This window comes from Melospiza georgiana, chromosome 4, assembly GCF_028018845.1.
Source record: "Melospiza georgiana isolate bMelGeo1 chromosome 4, bMelGeo1.pri, whole genome shotgun sequence".
NCBI classification, from domain to species: Eukaryota; Metazoa; Chordata; class Aves; order Passeriformes; family Passerellidae; genus Melospiza; species Melospiza georgiana.
Window position 1 is genome coordinate 58,401,473 of NC_080433.1, and position 15,565 is coordinate 58,417,037.

Genomic DNA, 15,565 nt, shown 5'->3' on the forward strand with positions numbered 1-15,565 from the left:
AAATTTTTCAAAATGTGCTTTCTGTTTTCATTATCTCTTAGCTAATGGTGTTTCATATACATATATGCCATACTGACTACTGACATTTATGACATACAAACAAGGGCTTGGCAACAGAGGCACATTAGACAATGTGTATGTTCCATTCCACTGAGTCTCAAGATGAATGTGTGAATGATACTAATACATGCATTTTGCTGGGAGAATGCTGTAGTGAGTATATAAGGCATCTGTAAGATTTAAGTTTTAATTTTGTTCCTCACTGAATTAGGCGAATTTCAGCAAATCAATAATTATCTGTATGTTTGCTTGCTTTACTGTAAAGGGGACCTTATACTTTATCTAGGTATCTGTTTATTAGAGTTTTAAATATACACAGTTCCATGTAAGTGCTAAATTATTGTTATTACTGCTGACCACTCTGATCTCTCTCCGTGAGAAGTAACTCAAAGATGCAGCTGCTTGCATTCATGTATAAGCCCTTGCCCTTTTGCAGAAATATTTAGGTTTGCATATCAAAGCATACCAGCCTTTAGCAGCTTTCTGTTCTAATCTAAGCTGTGCCACTCACTCATTTTGAGCAAGCCCCTTGGCCTCTTTTTCTCCTTCAAGCTCAACATTATTGTATGTGTATAAATATGTAGAAGTACCATGACCTTTCTCTAGGGCATAGGCCAATCTGCTTCTTTGCTCTTTATTTTTCTGCAGTGGCTAAGCTAATAACACCTTTCTCTTCATTCACTGTATAAAAAAACATGTCCTTTGACATTGCTAAATCAGAATCTTCCACTCCCTTAGCTACATGCATGTGAGGGTGATGCATGTGTCAGATATACATGTGATTATACTTAATTGCAAGGAAGAAAGAGCTTAGTTGTACTTACTCCCCAAATAACTCAGGTATTCATTCTCTTTGACCCTTGATTAAACATTTTACCCCCAGCTTTGATGAGTTTGTATATCAGAACACTTTCCCTAAATTTCTTCAGTTAAGGCCAGGCTGTTCAGTCAATTTATTTAACAGTTCTTATTTCTCTGACTGTGGAATACTGGTATTTCTGTTTATCAAATCTAGTGATTGCATAACTGAGTGTCCAGACAAGAAATATATGGGAAAAGTAGTGACTTCTGACTGAGGTCTTGTAAAATTACTTCATTCACTGATCATGACTCTATAGAATGAAGGCAGGATATAAAGATGCTTCCTAGTCCACATACTTTAAATCATTTCATCTATATGACTAGTGTTGAAACCTTATATAGTATTAGTGAACCCTCTGAATTCCTTCCCACAGGAGAAGTAAGAACAACTCTAGAAACTCATCTCAATAATGAAATAATTACAGTCTGGCTGAAAATGACCACCTCAGATGTATTAGTAAAAGATATTACATCTAACCATGTACTCTGAAAAAAAATTTTGCATTTTTGTATTGACTTTTTTCAACTCTTTGCAGTTTATACTTCTGATATGACTAGGACATACATAACTGCTGCCTTTTGAAATAGGGGCAATGAGGTGTCATGGAAAGTATATTTGGCTATGTCAGATAGCATGGAAGAATCAGATTAGTGAGTAAAGCTAACCCTTCTGTATCTGAAACAGACAAAAGACTAAGCAGGTCAAAAAGCTGCAAATGGTTTTTTGAAATCAGCTGATGTATTTGGAGAAGTGGTTCTAGCTTCTCATATGCAAGCCCTTTTTTAGTTCAAACTGGAAGCATCAGGCCTCAGACTGAATGTGGGCTGAAAATACTTTTTTGGAATTTAACTGGGTCATGTCAATTACCTGGGAAGTCTGAGAAATTAACATGTTTTGTACTATGGAACAAAAAAGGCAATGACAAAGGAAGGCAAGTCTAAGATCACTGACCTAGAATGGGAGGAGTGCGAGGCAGAAGGAAGGAGGAATCGAGAGAGACAGTTGGATTAAGTGCCAGAAAATTAATCCCACTCTTGCATCTGAATTTTTTTATTTCACTTCTGAAGATCGGCACAAGGAATTTCATTTAAGGACCCAAGTGTCCTCATGGAAACTGTGACTGAAGCCAAACAAACACTCTACAAAATAGAGGACTTATTTTGAAGAGAGAACTACATAACATCATCTAAAGAAAGAAAATTCATAACTCTACAGAATATTGAAATATGGTCTCAATCTTGAGTTTATGACCCGTTAAAAGTCGCACCATTCACAAGTAAAATATCCATCAGAGACACCTAAAGTGACTAGTTTTTCTTTTTTTATATTTAAATTTTGTGAAATATTCTTTTTATACATGTCCTTCATTGCTTATGTCTGATTGCATAGACAATCAGAGCTATATTACTCCTGCTACTGTCAATCCTTTGACTTTCTTGTTTGCTGAATCAGAGGGATTCCTAAAGAGCAGGCTCACAGTTAATAGTTTGGGATGTACACACTGGGAATCTTCTGCAAGGTACATTTGACGAGCATGCACTCACCAAGGGTACTGACATACAGACATTAGTTTCATTGGAGCTAACTGCAAAGTGAGTAGGCAAAGAAAGAGCACCTCTGTACTTGACACCTCCAAGATACCTAAGTGGGTAAATAGGGGGCCTCTCAAACAGATCAAGGTCCTTTCTTGACTAACAGCATGTGAAGGAAAGGAGTCTGCAAAGCCCTCTGTGTTAGGAGGAGCTTCATAACTGCATCATATCTCATTCTGCTGATTGCAAGGAGCTTGGACAAAGGAAAGCTTCATGGTGCTGATGATTAAAAAGCTCAGGCTGCAGCAGAGATAAATCATTGAACCACAGAGTCATTAATATTGGAAAGGTTCATCTCATCCTACCACTTATGATGTGAGAGAATGACTCCACCTGGTACAGCCTTGTTTCAGGGAGTTGTAGAGAGCGATAAGGTCTCCCCTGAGCCTCTTGTTGTGCTGACTGAACACCCTCACCTCACCGAGCTGCTCCTCATAAGGCTTGTGCTGCAGCCCCTTCCCCAGCTTCATTACCCTTATCTGGACCTGCTCCAGCATTTCAATGCCTTTCATGTAGTGAGAAGCCAAAACTGAATGTAAGATTCAAGGTGTGACCTCACCAGTGCTGAGTGCAGGGGGACAATCACTGCCCCAGACCTGCTGGCCCTGTTGCAATCTGAGTATCTTTCTCTAATATGATTTCCAAGTATTACATTTTGCTACCCTGCTGTAATCAGATATAGTTATTATATGTCTCTTAATGCTGTCTGAAGTTAATTGCAGTCTCTACAGATTTGAGATTCATACAGGTCATGCTGTTCCTTTGTGAGCAGGGGCCGTGCAGTTGTGATGGCTCTCCTGCTGCACTCCTGAGGTGTTCTCTGACTAAATCAAAGTCTGTCATTTTATAGAGTTAAGACATGTTGCTTTCAATGTAAAACAGGCTTTGGGACCAGGCAAGCAAAAAAGGAACAGCAGAGAGAAAAAATTTATTTTGTTCAGGTGCCAGATGTACAAAGCAAAGCGATGCAGAGTTCCCAGGCAGGTGCAAAGGAGTGCTGCTTTATTGCAAAAGCCAGGCTTTTTTAAGCAGCCAGGCCTTTATCAGTTACATAGTTTTAAATCATAACAAACATAATCCAGCCAACCACCAAACACTAAGATGTAAACATGTAATGGTTATATAACTTGTTTTTCTACTTCTAATTCCACTGAGTCACTTTGGGACAGTCCTCTTCTACTTAGCTGAAGTAGCAGGCCTGAGCCATGAATTTACAAAGGTAACAAGGTCCTTATTTTATAAGGCTTTACCTATATGTAACAGTATTTGACTGATGTTAGCTTTTACTTCCTTGACAAGCAGAAAGAGAGGTGCAAAATTACTTACTCCTTGGAAAGCAAGCCCTCCAAGAGTTTAGGTGTCTCCTTTGCAGTAGGTAATGAGTTTGCATGGATTTAGGGTGGTTGTCCAGACACTGCAAGCTCAGATCTACATTTTCCTGCACACATAGATCTGCCAGCTGCTTCTTTCCTTATCTCCTTGAGTTAATGCAGAAATCTGTTTTATCACTGGGCATTTTTTTTATCACTGGACAGTTTACCTTTCCATGATGGACCTCAATACTGCTTTCAGAAGCTCCTGTTGAAACATCAGTGATGGATGATTGCACAGAACAGTATTGTGACCTCCCTTCCTTGGCACAGACAGTGGCTTTGTGTCCTCCAAAATCTGAGCTGCAGTATCCAGGAACAAGCTGCATTATGAGAACTTCTAAAGGAAACACTCAGAGGAAAACCAGTGGAAGCTTCAAGAAATGCTAATGGACCTCCAAAAAGATCTTATCAGCTAGAGGGTTGAAGAGAAGACTACTCCCTTTTTTTCTGCCATGCTATCAAAAATCTACTTGAAAGAAAAAATCTCCAGAGTTCACAGTATGGGCACCACTGACATGTTGATTATTTGTTGCAAATTACTCTGCCTTTTTTTCACAGAGATTTTACCCCCCCCCCCCCCCCCCACACACACACACAGGATTTGTTTTGAATTTCCAAACAAAGCAAAACACATAGAGGTTCCATTTTAGGGATTCATCCTAATGTCAGCACAGATAATCACCTGGAGACATGCCTTCATTTTTATTTAATCCTTTTTGAAGAAAGTCTAAATTTAATCTCAAGTATATGCAAAAAACCTCTATTACAGAAGTAGTTAAGAGATATGGTTTATTTTCTCCTTGGCTACATCCACTGTTCCTCTTCCCAGCAATGCATCTATATTTCTTTTTTTTCTATTGATGTGATGTGCTGCCATGCATTATGAAATGTGTGTTTTCTGTTATGTTCACTCAGGTAATATCTCTAATGCTGAGAATATGAATCCAGAATGTTCATATTTCTATGGAGAATAATAAAATACTGTGTGCCCTGGGATACCATAACTACATTTTTTGCAAAATATTTCATTGTTTCTGTTCCTTCCATTAATGTAGAAATATGTCTGCTATTGAATTGACAGGCAACTTTCTCAAGAAAATATGAGTCGTAAGCAGAATGTTCCTTCTGACTTCAAGAAGAATCATGAAGGTAAGGGTTCAGAGTGAGATCATTTATATAGTATGTTTTTCCTATCTATATTATTTCCTATTATTTAAATGTGGATTTAGATCACCTTGCCTTGCATTCCAGCTGGAAAGTCTTTGCTTACTACATATAAAAGACCAAATTCTTCCTTATCTTATGTAAGTTGCTAAGTGGGGCCCATGAGCAGCATTTGCAAGCTTAAAGTGAAGATCTCACACTGTAAAGAATCAAAAGACATATCTCTTAAAAGTAAAAGATGGTTACTTCTCCAATAGGACTGTAATGTGAGTGAGAACAGAAAATTATTAGCTGTTTCTATTTATCTTTCAGCATTGCATTATTCCAGTAGGACTGGAGAAAGAAAATGCAGTTATGGTAAGTAAATGTCTTTCTAGAGCACAGAGGGGAAAAAATTCTTGAAAAATTTTCTTGGGTTTCTCTACATTATCTCTAAGTGAATAGAATATTTGTAGGCTTTTACTGAGAATAAAAGGATTTTTAAGTACCAAGAATGTTTATACAAACTCAATAAATGGGCTGTTATTTTAAATAAGCCTCAAAACTAAAAGTAAACTTTGCTGTATGTCATATTAATGTGAGTATTCCAGAACTCATTGATCACTTGTCAGACTTCAATAGACTTTTGCCCCCCCTCTTTCCAATAACCTCATCATACATTTGTTCATGTGGAAAAACCTTTAAACTTTTCTGGAGTTTAATCAGCTTTGTTTAAAGCTTTGTATTCAGCTCAATAATGGAGTATTAAGGAGCTTCTTAAGAGATGAGGAGTTTTTATAAAATATCTGCTTGTCAGAATATTTAAAGTATTTTTAAAGATCTGTAAAGATGTTATTTTTTTTTTTTTTGGTGGTAGCAATGCTTTCTGCTGCCTTCCTCGTTCTCAAATTATCTGAGGGGCACATTTGTAAATGGTGGAAATGTTTTGCTACTCATTGAGCCTCATGTCCCCTCAGTTGCTGATCTCATGCTGCCTCCAGGAACCATTGTTGTGCCAGATAGAGTCCAGAAGTGCTCCTGGGCTGGCTGAGTGGCATCACCATTCTAACTGCATGAACCTTTTATTTTAAAAATACCTCAATTAATTTTACTTTGAAATTCCTCTTCATTTTTAAGCTAGCAGTGAGACAACATTATTAAGTAAGGCGTACACTGAATATAGAGAAATGTTTTTTCTCATTTGTAGGGGGGTTTTTAAATACCTTCTCTGTGTCAATGTGTAAGTCTCTATTCCCCTACAAAGCTAGCCCAAATTCTGTTCTTTCATTGGAATATCTTCCCTTAAATTTTAATCCACGAAAGAGAGTTCTCAAATTGCCCTGTTTTGTTTCTTGGGGCAGATATTTCAAAGTAGAAATAAAAATATTTGCATCATTTTTTAGTCTTTTAAGCCACAAGATTTTTCAGCTGTTATAGTAAAGGAGATTCCTATCTGTAATATTTTCTGAAGTACCCAGTTTAAAATATGTACTAATGAATATATGTGTAAAGCAGTTTTGAATGTGTTATACTGTAGATCTGAATCCAATAGGCTGGATTAAAATATTTGTCGTAAGTAGGTTGCCAGCAAATATTCTCATGAGTAATTTGGCAAACACTATGAAATAAAAGACACATTCGAGCAAATAGGATTTGATTGTGGAGATTTCATACACAGGAAAGGAGCTGGAATTTGTAGATATAGGAATTTTCATAAAACATTCTTCCAGCTGTACTGCAAATGACCCCGTGGGTCTTGATATCTCCATGTGACTTGTTCTTATGAGCAGTAAGAGTATGTCTAACTTATTTTGATTTTTATTGAAAATTACACTTGTACATAAAGCCTGTACACAGCCTGGTACCTAAGCAGGTTATGAATTTTGGCCTACCTCTTCTTTAAGTTTCAGTTAACTAACTAGAGACAGATCTCCCAGACTTAATCCTTCCATTTTCAAAGGATTACCCAGGCTTTGAATTTTGTGACTAGGACTTTTGTGATTGAACACTGAATGTTTAAAATCCCTCCAAGACCTACAGATTTCTCTCAAGTGCCATTACAAACTCCATCAAAACTTTTCAGGAGGATTATGAGTCTCAAATCATTAGGCATTAAATATCTTGCCACTGTACATGGTATCAGTCTGCCAGAAGTTGCATGTTGTTCCAAAATGTTCATACAGTTCACTTTTTTTCTTCTTTGATATCTTCTTCGAACAGATAAAGATACCCTATCTCATATCAGACAGATCTTCACCAGTCCACAGCTGGACCTGAATCCTCAGTTTAACCCAAAGATCAGAGAATACTATGCAGAAGTGCCATTTGACATGGTGACAGTGAAGATAGGAGCAGAACCCTCTAACTGTCAATGCCATGTACACCTCGACAACAAGAAGGGGCCAAGGTATGAGCAACAAAATATGAGTGCAAAAACTTAATTTTGGATATATATTATAATGTTCCAAAATATTTTTTATGGCAGAGAAATTAAATAATTTAAATCAAATCATTAAATTATTTAAATGTCATTAAATTCTTCCTCCCAATATTTTCCTGTTTTGATGTTAACTGAAGTTAACATGAAGTCAACATGATTGTATGTGAAAAGCTCAAAGATTTCTTCCTTGTAGAATGAATAAGAATAGCAAGATGTTCTTTACGCTGAAAAGTAAAAGCCCTGCATGTGCACTTCTGTGCCTTTCAGCATTTATTTCCCTGCTAAAGGAAGAAGAGCACAGCTCAGCTTTGCTCTGGTCTGTCTCTCTGAGCAGCTTGTCTGGGAGTCCATCATGTTTGGCTAGTGGAAAATTTCAGCAGCTAGCTACACTTCTGACTGCATTTGTCTCCCTGCTGATGTCATCACAAATTTGGGCCTGCCAGGAATTATTGTCCCTAATGATTTCATTCACAGATTTCATGTCAGAATGTTTACCATTGCCACTGTTTTCACTAAATTTCACTCTCAATATTTTTTCTTCTTGAAAGATCTTCAGAGAGTTACAAATCCTATTTTGCACTGTTTTTATTTAAGCTCATGTATTTTGTAAGAAAAAGAAAATGTTAGAAGTAGCAGACTCTAGGAGCAAGAAAAGTTTAGCAGCCATAGATAAAAGAGTGTAAGTCTTTGTTTCTTTAGTGTTTATTGCTCTTCTTTCCTGTTTTGTCATACAGCATTGCTAACTACCCCCTTGGCCTTGGCTTGAACAAAGTCATCATTCTCTTAACGGATGATTCTCAGCCCAGCCCTGAAATTGTGGGCAGCTACAGAATCACAATTTATCGCGAGGACCGCCCCAGCCTCCCTTTGTTTGATGACTACATGATGTGTGGCTTTGTGCAGGTATTGTCTCTACATTCTTTTGCTATACACATTAATGGGAATAGCTGGTTTCTGTTCATCCCATGGTATAAATTAATTTTTGTTGAATTGTCTGAAATTCAGCATTTATGCAACATTTTGGATGTAAAAGGCAAGCTCAGTGTAAGTACCTGTTACCATGTATTTGAGAGCTCCAGGTTAAGTAATCCTTACCTTGGTCAGCCAAAACTTTCTTATAACTTATCATAACTGTCTTTCTCTGACATTGGAGCCATGGAAATCCTTTTACTAGGAAAGATATCTATGACAGTCTATTTATCAGTGTTCAAGATAAATGCTGCTGCATAATTTATGAATGAACACTGTTTATTCTAGACCAATAAACACAATAAAAAAAGCCTCACTCATAATTCCAAAGGAAGGGATGACTGTTGCTTACATCACATTTATCCAAATAAAAAATTGGGAATGCACATAATTTACTGCCAATAAATAGCAGTCCTTAGGAAGGAGTGGGTCTGTTGAATGCAAAAAGGAGCAAACTATCCAATATGGCTTAATAAAGGCTGGGAAAGGGGAGTTCAAGCTAAATTAGACTCCAAAATGGAAGAAAGCTAGTGAAAGTAACAGTGAAGATATCAGTTGATGAAACTATAGTGATAAAAATATTATGGATGAGAGAGAAAACCTGGGACACATGCTGGATCAGAGCTGTTTGTATTCCAGAGTTTGAGGACTAAATGTTGGCTGCTGATTGATATGATGGGCAAAGATAAACCAGGCAGTTCAAAGCAGGAAGTGGCATTATAAATGGTAATCACTGGCAGTGTATTTTTCTTTGGAGTTTTAGGCAGATTAAAAGGATTGATGGGTTTGTTCCAGATCATCCAGGAGTAAAATGTTTTGTCATAATTAATTCTGCAACCAGGAAGCAGAATTTTCAAAGCTATTGTGTTGAAACTATCATGCTTGTTCATGTCAGATATCTAATCCTATCTTTATTTATTTTCTCTATGAAGATCTTAGTATATTCTTTAGCAAAACTTGTTTCCCTTCCCTGGTTTCCTTCCATTTACTGCAGAAGAAGGTGGGAGACCAGGGTGGTAAAAGGCAGAGGATTTATATGGTGGGGATGTTGTTTTTCTTGTGGAGAAATAAGCTCAAGGGCTTAAAACAGGAGTCAAAGAGATTATAAATGTTGATAGCAAATTCTGTGTTGACAATAATTATCTCAATCTGCAAATCAGGACTGCCAGAGAAAATGTAGGTAGTAGTCATAGTGTACTGAGTGGTGACCTGAATACCTGATTATGATGTTGTCTGGCCCTCCACCTATTCTTTGTCTCTTCTGTCAGACTTCTCTTACAAGCTCAAAAGGTCAAGGACCATCTTCTTATATTTGCACTGACTGAACACTACATCTAGTAGTTGCTACAGTAAAATAAGAATGAACACATATAATAGCTGAGATTTCAGTTCAGTTGTACAGAAACCTGCATGACATCTTAAGTGTGACAATATGAAATGGAAAACAGATGTAAGCTGAACTATAGTTATATTATTAGGAGAACACACTGTCTGGAAAGATGTGAAGAAAGCTCTTTTTGTGTCTTTATTTGGGACAAGTATCTGAGTGTAGGAACAGGAATTCAACCTCAAAAATATCTTCCGACACCAGAGTTTACACTGCTGTTAATGTTTTATGATACCATTTATGAGACTGAGTGTGAATCTTTGAAGCACTGTGAAGGCAAAGAGATCTAGACTGATAAAAATGAAAAATGTTTTAGAAATTTCTTTTGATTGAGGTTGGTTTTCTGCTCCTCTGTGAATAACTACTCTCTAACTAATACAGTTGTTCAGAGCTAGGGATGACTTCAGGAGTTTAGAGTAAAAATGAGATGAAAAGCATTCTTGTGGTATCTAATAAGCACTGTGAAGATACAGTATGAGATTCTAAAACAACTTTCAGATATGTTAGAGGCAAACTTATCAGAGAGTGCCTTTAAAAAACAAACAAAGGCTGGAGCTGGAGATAGAAATGGCATTCTAAAACATTTAAAACGCTTTTTTTCCTATTTGCTAGAACAGAATGTATTGTCAATTGCTTAGAATGATTTTTTTTAATCAACACAGAACTCAGGTCTTAAACAGCATCATTACATTTTGCTCTTCATACCAGAGAAAATTATGCAGCCTTGCAGAGCCAGTTGATACACCCCCATCAGTGGCATGAATACTTGTTCTCTTAGTAATGAAACCCTGTTTTAGGAGAAAAAAGATAAATACAACATGAGCTGATGGAGTCTTTGGACACTTGGACGCTTGACTAGGCACAAGTGGGATCACACATGAGGAGGGAAAGGCCACTGATAGTGGTGTGGTCTTTCTCATAGAAGGCTTCAGTTAAAATTCTAATCCATCAGCTTTTTTTCCTCACTTTCTTTTATGTTTAATCTCTTTAGGATATTCAGGTTTCATAGCAAGATGATACTATAAAGAAGCATACAATAAAAAGACAGAGTGTGGGATGTGGTTTCCAACAGTCTAGAAATTCTCATGCAGTTGAATAATCCTGGATTAATTTCAAGGTATCGAGTTGAGAAGTGTGTGGTTCCAAGCCTTGCAACCCCTAAAAAGGGAAAAAAAACATTGTCTCCTGTACTTCTTGATAGCAGCTGTAATATCCCCATTAAAACCAAATTAGTGGAGGATAAACTGTCATCTCACAGTAGCACCTTCAGCAGATTTGGTTGCCTTCCATTCTGTGTTCTGCATTTTGACAATATTGTTTGGACTGTAAATTGAGAGGTTATTGATTTTTTCTTGAACTTAGTTTTTTGCATTTGTTGACAATATTCAAATTAAATCTCCTTGAAAGAAGTGGTGCCATTTCATTATCACCTCTGAAACTGTGATATGGAAGATAGTCAAAATCCAGGGCAGTCAGCAGAAAAAACCGTGAGCTCTTAAGACAGAGTTATCAGCATCACTCTCAAGTGAAAGATCCCAGACTATGTACATACTGTCATAAAGGACAAAATATTTTATTCATTCTTGTACTGCCCATTATCTTTAAAATGCAAACAGATCTATCTATGCCTCACTTGAAATGTGTGGACGCAGCCTCTGATTGTTAATATTTGCCTAGCTGCAATCCTGGGGATTAACTACTGATGTGCTTAGGGAACCTTTTTTGACCCTGTGAACTTCTGTATCTATTTGTACCTACAGTGTCCTGTTGCCACATGACTTGTTTTGTTTCTTTGTTTGGACAGTTGGTTGGTTGTGGGTGAGTTTGGCTTCTTGGTTTTTGTTGTATTTTAATAATACGGATATTTATTTGGGTTTGCATTTATATTGAAAGCAATGGATAGCTAATGCTATATTTTATAGCACAGTGTGTTTCATTCTCTTATATTTTCTTTTGTGCATTTGTACATTTGATTCCAAAATCAGTGCAGTGCAGTGGGCTGATGTTCTGGCTGTCCCACAGCTTTTGCAGATCTGACAGAATGAACTTACAGAACAGCTTCAAAAACTTTCCTGATTTTTATAGAACATCTAATGCTTATGTATCATTATCTCTTGTATTTTTGTAAATCCTTTTATCATATTCTTTTCCTGATAGCTTAAGAAGCCCAACAGAGCTTATGATGAGATACTGGCATAGCATTGCTGACATATAACACTAAACAGCTGCAATGCAGCTGGAAACAAGATGCTAGCAACAACATATTTATTTCTCTGTCTGTCTACTGAACTTCCATTGATCAAAAAGCAATTAAGACCTAAGACTAGCATATTAACTATATTTAACTTTTGTATAAACTTTTTGGAGTAGAGATAAAAAAAATCTTTAGAAAGAAAGAAGCCTTAAAAAAATAAAAAAGGAAATAATTTCATTTTTGTGTTCAGGAGAGAGAATACCTAAATGAGAATACCTATTTTTTTTTCAGCTCAATTTTATACATTTCCAAAGGAAAATAGAATGGTTTTACTTTGTTTTAAACTGTATGCTGTTGCCATTGCAATGCTTTTCATACCAGACAGTAGAAGTAAAAACTGTCAATTACAGAAACACATATTAACTCTTTGCCTAGTACTTCATGCAAAGATTTCAAAAACCTTGCAATTATTAAATAATGTCAAAAAAAACCCCCAAAAAACAAAACAAAAAAAAAACCCAACACAAAAACAACCAAACAGCTTAGGAGAGAAACCAAGAGCTTCTCCTGTAGCAGGACAGGCTGGATTCACACTAGTCCCTTCTGAGTTTCCCATTAGTTTAATTAGATTCAGTGTGACCACCCTTACAAACAACCCATCTCTTCTGTCCTAAGGACATTGTAAATGCCCTGAACAGACTCTTGGGTTTTGCTGGGGTTTTGTAGCAGCAGCTGAGCCTCTTAGCAGTTCTGAGTTTGAGTGTTTTGCTTGAAAAGGCATGGAAAGTGCATCTCTGGAACTACAGGCTAATTATATCAGCAACCAGACTGTATGTTATTTGCAAATTTAGCTTACTTCCCTTTTAGAGGAAAAAAAGAATATCCATTATAGGAGCAATCATGCGTTGCATCTGTCTGCCTTCTCAGGTATAGAGAGCTGGTGAAATTTTTTTTTTTTAGTGGTTTTGAATTTTTCAGAAAACAGCATAAAAATGCCCCAGATATCAAAAAACTAGTTTTAGTGGGTTTTTGTTGTTGGTGGTGTTATTCAAAAGAGGATGTTTTGATTCAGTGAGGACTATTTGACTTAAAATTTTTAGCATTCAGAATTTGTATTAGTGTAACTGTTAGATATTTTATCCATTGTGTAGCCCAGAATGCTAATTCTTTTGAAGGAGGGAGTGGCTGGGACAACAAAAAAGCTCAGTCATTAGGTCTGAAATAGCCAAGTCTAAATTTTCCTCAGAAACACTGGTGAGAGCCCAGTATGATAGTCATGTTTTCCAGGAGTAATGCCAACTTAAGCATCCCTTTCCCTGCCTGCAGCTACTCATGAACCAGATGGGAAAACTTTTTTTAAGATGAACTAGTTTCTAGGATAAGGTTGTCATTCTCTCTACGTGAACAAAAGGGAGGGGGCAGAAATGAGCTGCTGAGCACAGAAGCAAGGTTAGTGGGTGCTGTTAAGACAGCTTTTTTTGTCTTCATGAAGGAAATTCACGTTGAGATTGGGTTTAAAGCTCTTGCTGGTTTTAAATGAGCAGGAGCTTCATGTTCAAAAATTGTAGAAGTGATTTATGGGTGAAAACACACAAAACACTAGAAGTACTTTTGCATTGCTATTAAGCTATAAATTATTTTGTTTCTGTATGACTGCAACCCACTTCCCAGGGAAAACAAAGTGAGGTTCACACAGCCTTGAGGAGCAAATATGTAGCAAACTGAACATGTGTCAAATTGTCAGCAGTTCAGGTGAAAGGCACAAAATAGAGAGCCAATAGAGAGGGACTGCCATAAAAAGAAGGCTGAGGTCTTACATCTTCAACTGCTGTGTGTCAACATGGTTCAATTAATTTCAGGGGAGCAATTCCAAGTTATACTGATTGAATACCTGTCCTGACAAATATACAGCTGAATTCTTTTCCATTATATATGCCTGGCAATACTTATGAGTGAATTCACTTGCATAAAACAACTGAATTTTTTAGTGATTTTCCTAAATATCTAGGTCAAACAACATCTTAGAATAATCTAGAAAACTACTTGAAGGTGTTTTTAAGTATTTAAAGATCAAGGGTTGTTTAATCACCATTTGCTGTAAGTATAAACTGAACAAAGACCTAAATTTAACACCTTGGTGCTTTTAAAAAGTATATTTAAGATGATGCAGAAGGGAGAGATGTAAATAATAAATACACCTAGGTAATTTTCATGTAGAGGGTTAATTTGTGTATGTATCTCAGAGCAAATTTTGTAGAGTCAGCATGTTCTGTCTTTGTCAACATCTATACCACTGGGGAGGGAAGGCTTACCACATTTTCTTAATTATACCAAAGACTTTTGTGATGATTTAAAGCATTGCTCTGTAGATGAGTCAGAGGAACAATTAACAATTGTGATGGATATTCTTTACATTTATGCAGTTCTGTGCTAAACTCCTTCTGGATCTCAGAACCAGGATGTTGCTCTTAGGCTGACATCTTAATCAGCAGCCAGCATCTGCTGCTTTAAGGAAATGTCCCAAAACCACAGCAGAGCACAGATCCATCATCAGAAGGAATTAATATAATGTTCTAGGAGTCAAGCTCATCTTTCACCTACAAAGTTAACTTCATAGACAGTCTGCACTGTCATCTGGTAGTCACAAGTCCACATAATCAGTGCTCTCTGTGGGACATCTGTTGCACTCTGAGGAGGCCACACAGAGCAATGGGCACAACTTGGGAATAAAATGGAAAATAATAGCAAAAGAATTAGTCTGTATGTGCTTCTATTTAGGCATCTCTTGTTCTGAGCATGGAATAAAAATTTATAGTTTTATTCTGTATTTCCAGTAGACTGCGCCTGACTAGGATCATCATCTTCCTCTCCAATACTTTGGGGACGCCACATTACAGAGCCCAAACTTCAAGGGTCAAGTTCATGTTGGCACCAGCTGCCTGGAGAAAAGTTTACAGTCTTCCAGTTCACAGTATTTTCCTTACAATCCTGATTTTATACTTGTTGTGCTTAATCTTCTCTATGTAGCTCCGTTTCCTGTTAACCGTGTGATTCGAGATTAATACCAGATACCCTCCAGGAAATGTTGCCAGAAGTTTCAGGCAGAGACCGAAGAGAGCGGATGTTTCCATGTAGCAGCAGCTACATTTGTCATTATTGCAGTGCACTGTACTTGGGAAGTGGTGTGTTACAGAGATTGCTGATGGATAAATTGCTTTGAGACAATCTATATGAATACTGATTCAATGATTCAACAGTTATAAGCCAATAGTGACTGGGATGACACCAAAGAACTAATTTGGTTTATAATCATTATCCAGAAGAAGTTTTAAGTTGCTATAATAATTAGGCCTTAAAGACTGAGAATTTTATAGGCAGCTTTCAGCCTTAGTTTTTCCAATGTTCCTTTTCCTTGGTTGGCACTCTTGTGGATAAGAACTTCTTAAATCAGGAGTGATATCACTCTTCAGCACCACTGAGTTTATTGACACTACTAGAGTTGTTTGTAGCACCTCCTACCTCAGCAGTGGAAAATTTAGTATCTC

At 37.0% G+C, this 15,565-nt stretch overlaps 1 protein-coding gene across 1 annotated transcript in view; it reads left to right on the plus strand.

Annotated features, from left to right (window-relative positions):
• The window catches only part of CPED1 (cadherin like and PC-esterase domain containing 1), a 141,235-nt gene that overhangs the window by 65,819 nt on the left and 59,851 nt on the right, over positions 1-15,565 (plus strand). The window contains exons 13-16 of the mRNA XM_058022857.1: positions 4,969-5,036; positions 5,364-5,408; positions 7,251-7,437; positions 8,205-8,373. Coding sequence (XP_057878840.1) covers positions 4,969-5,036; positions 5,364-5,408; positions 7,251-7,437; positions 8,205-8,373 — 469 coding nt within the window. The remainder of the gene's footprint in view (positions 1-4,968; positions 5,037-5,363; positions 5,409-7,250; positions 7,438-8,204; positions 8,374-15,565) is intronic.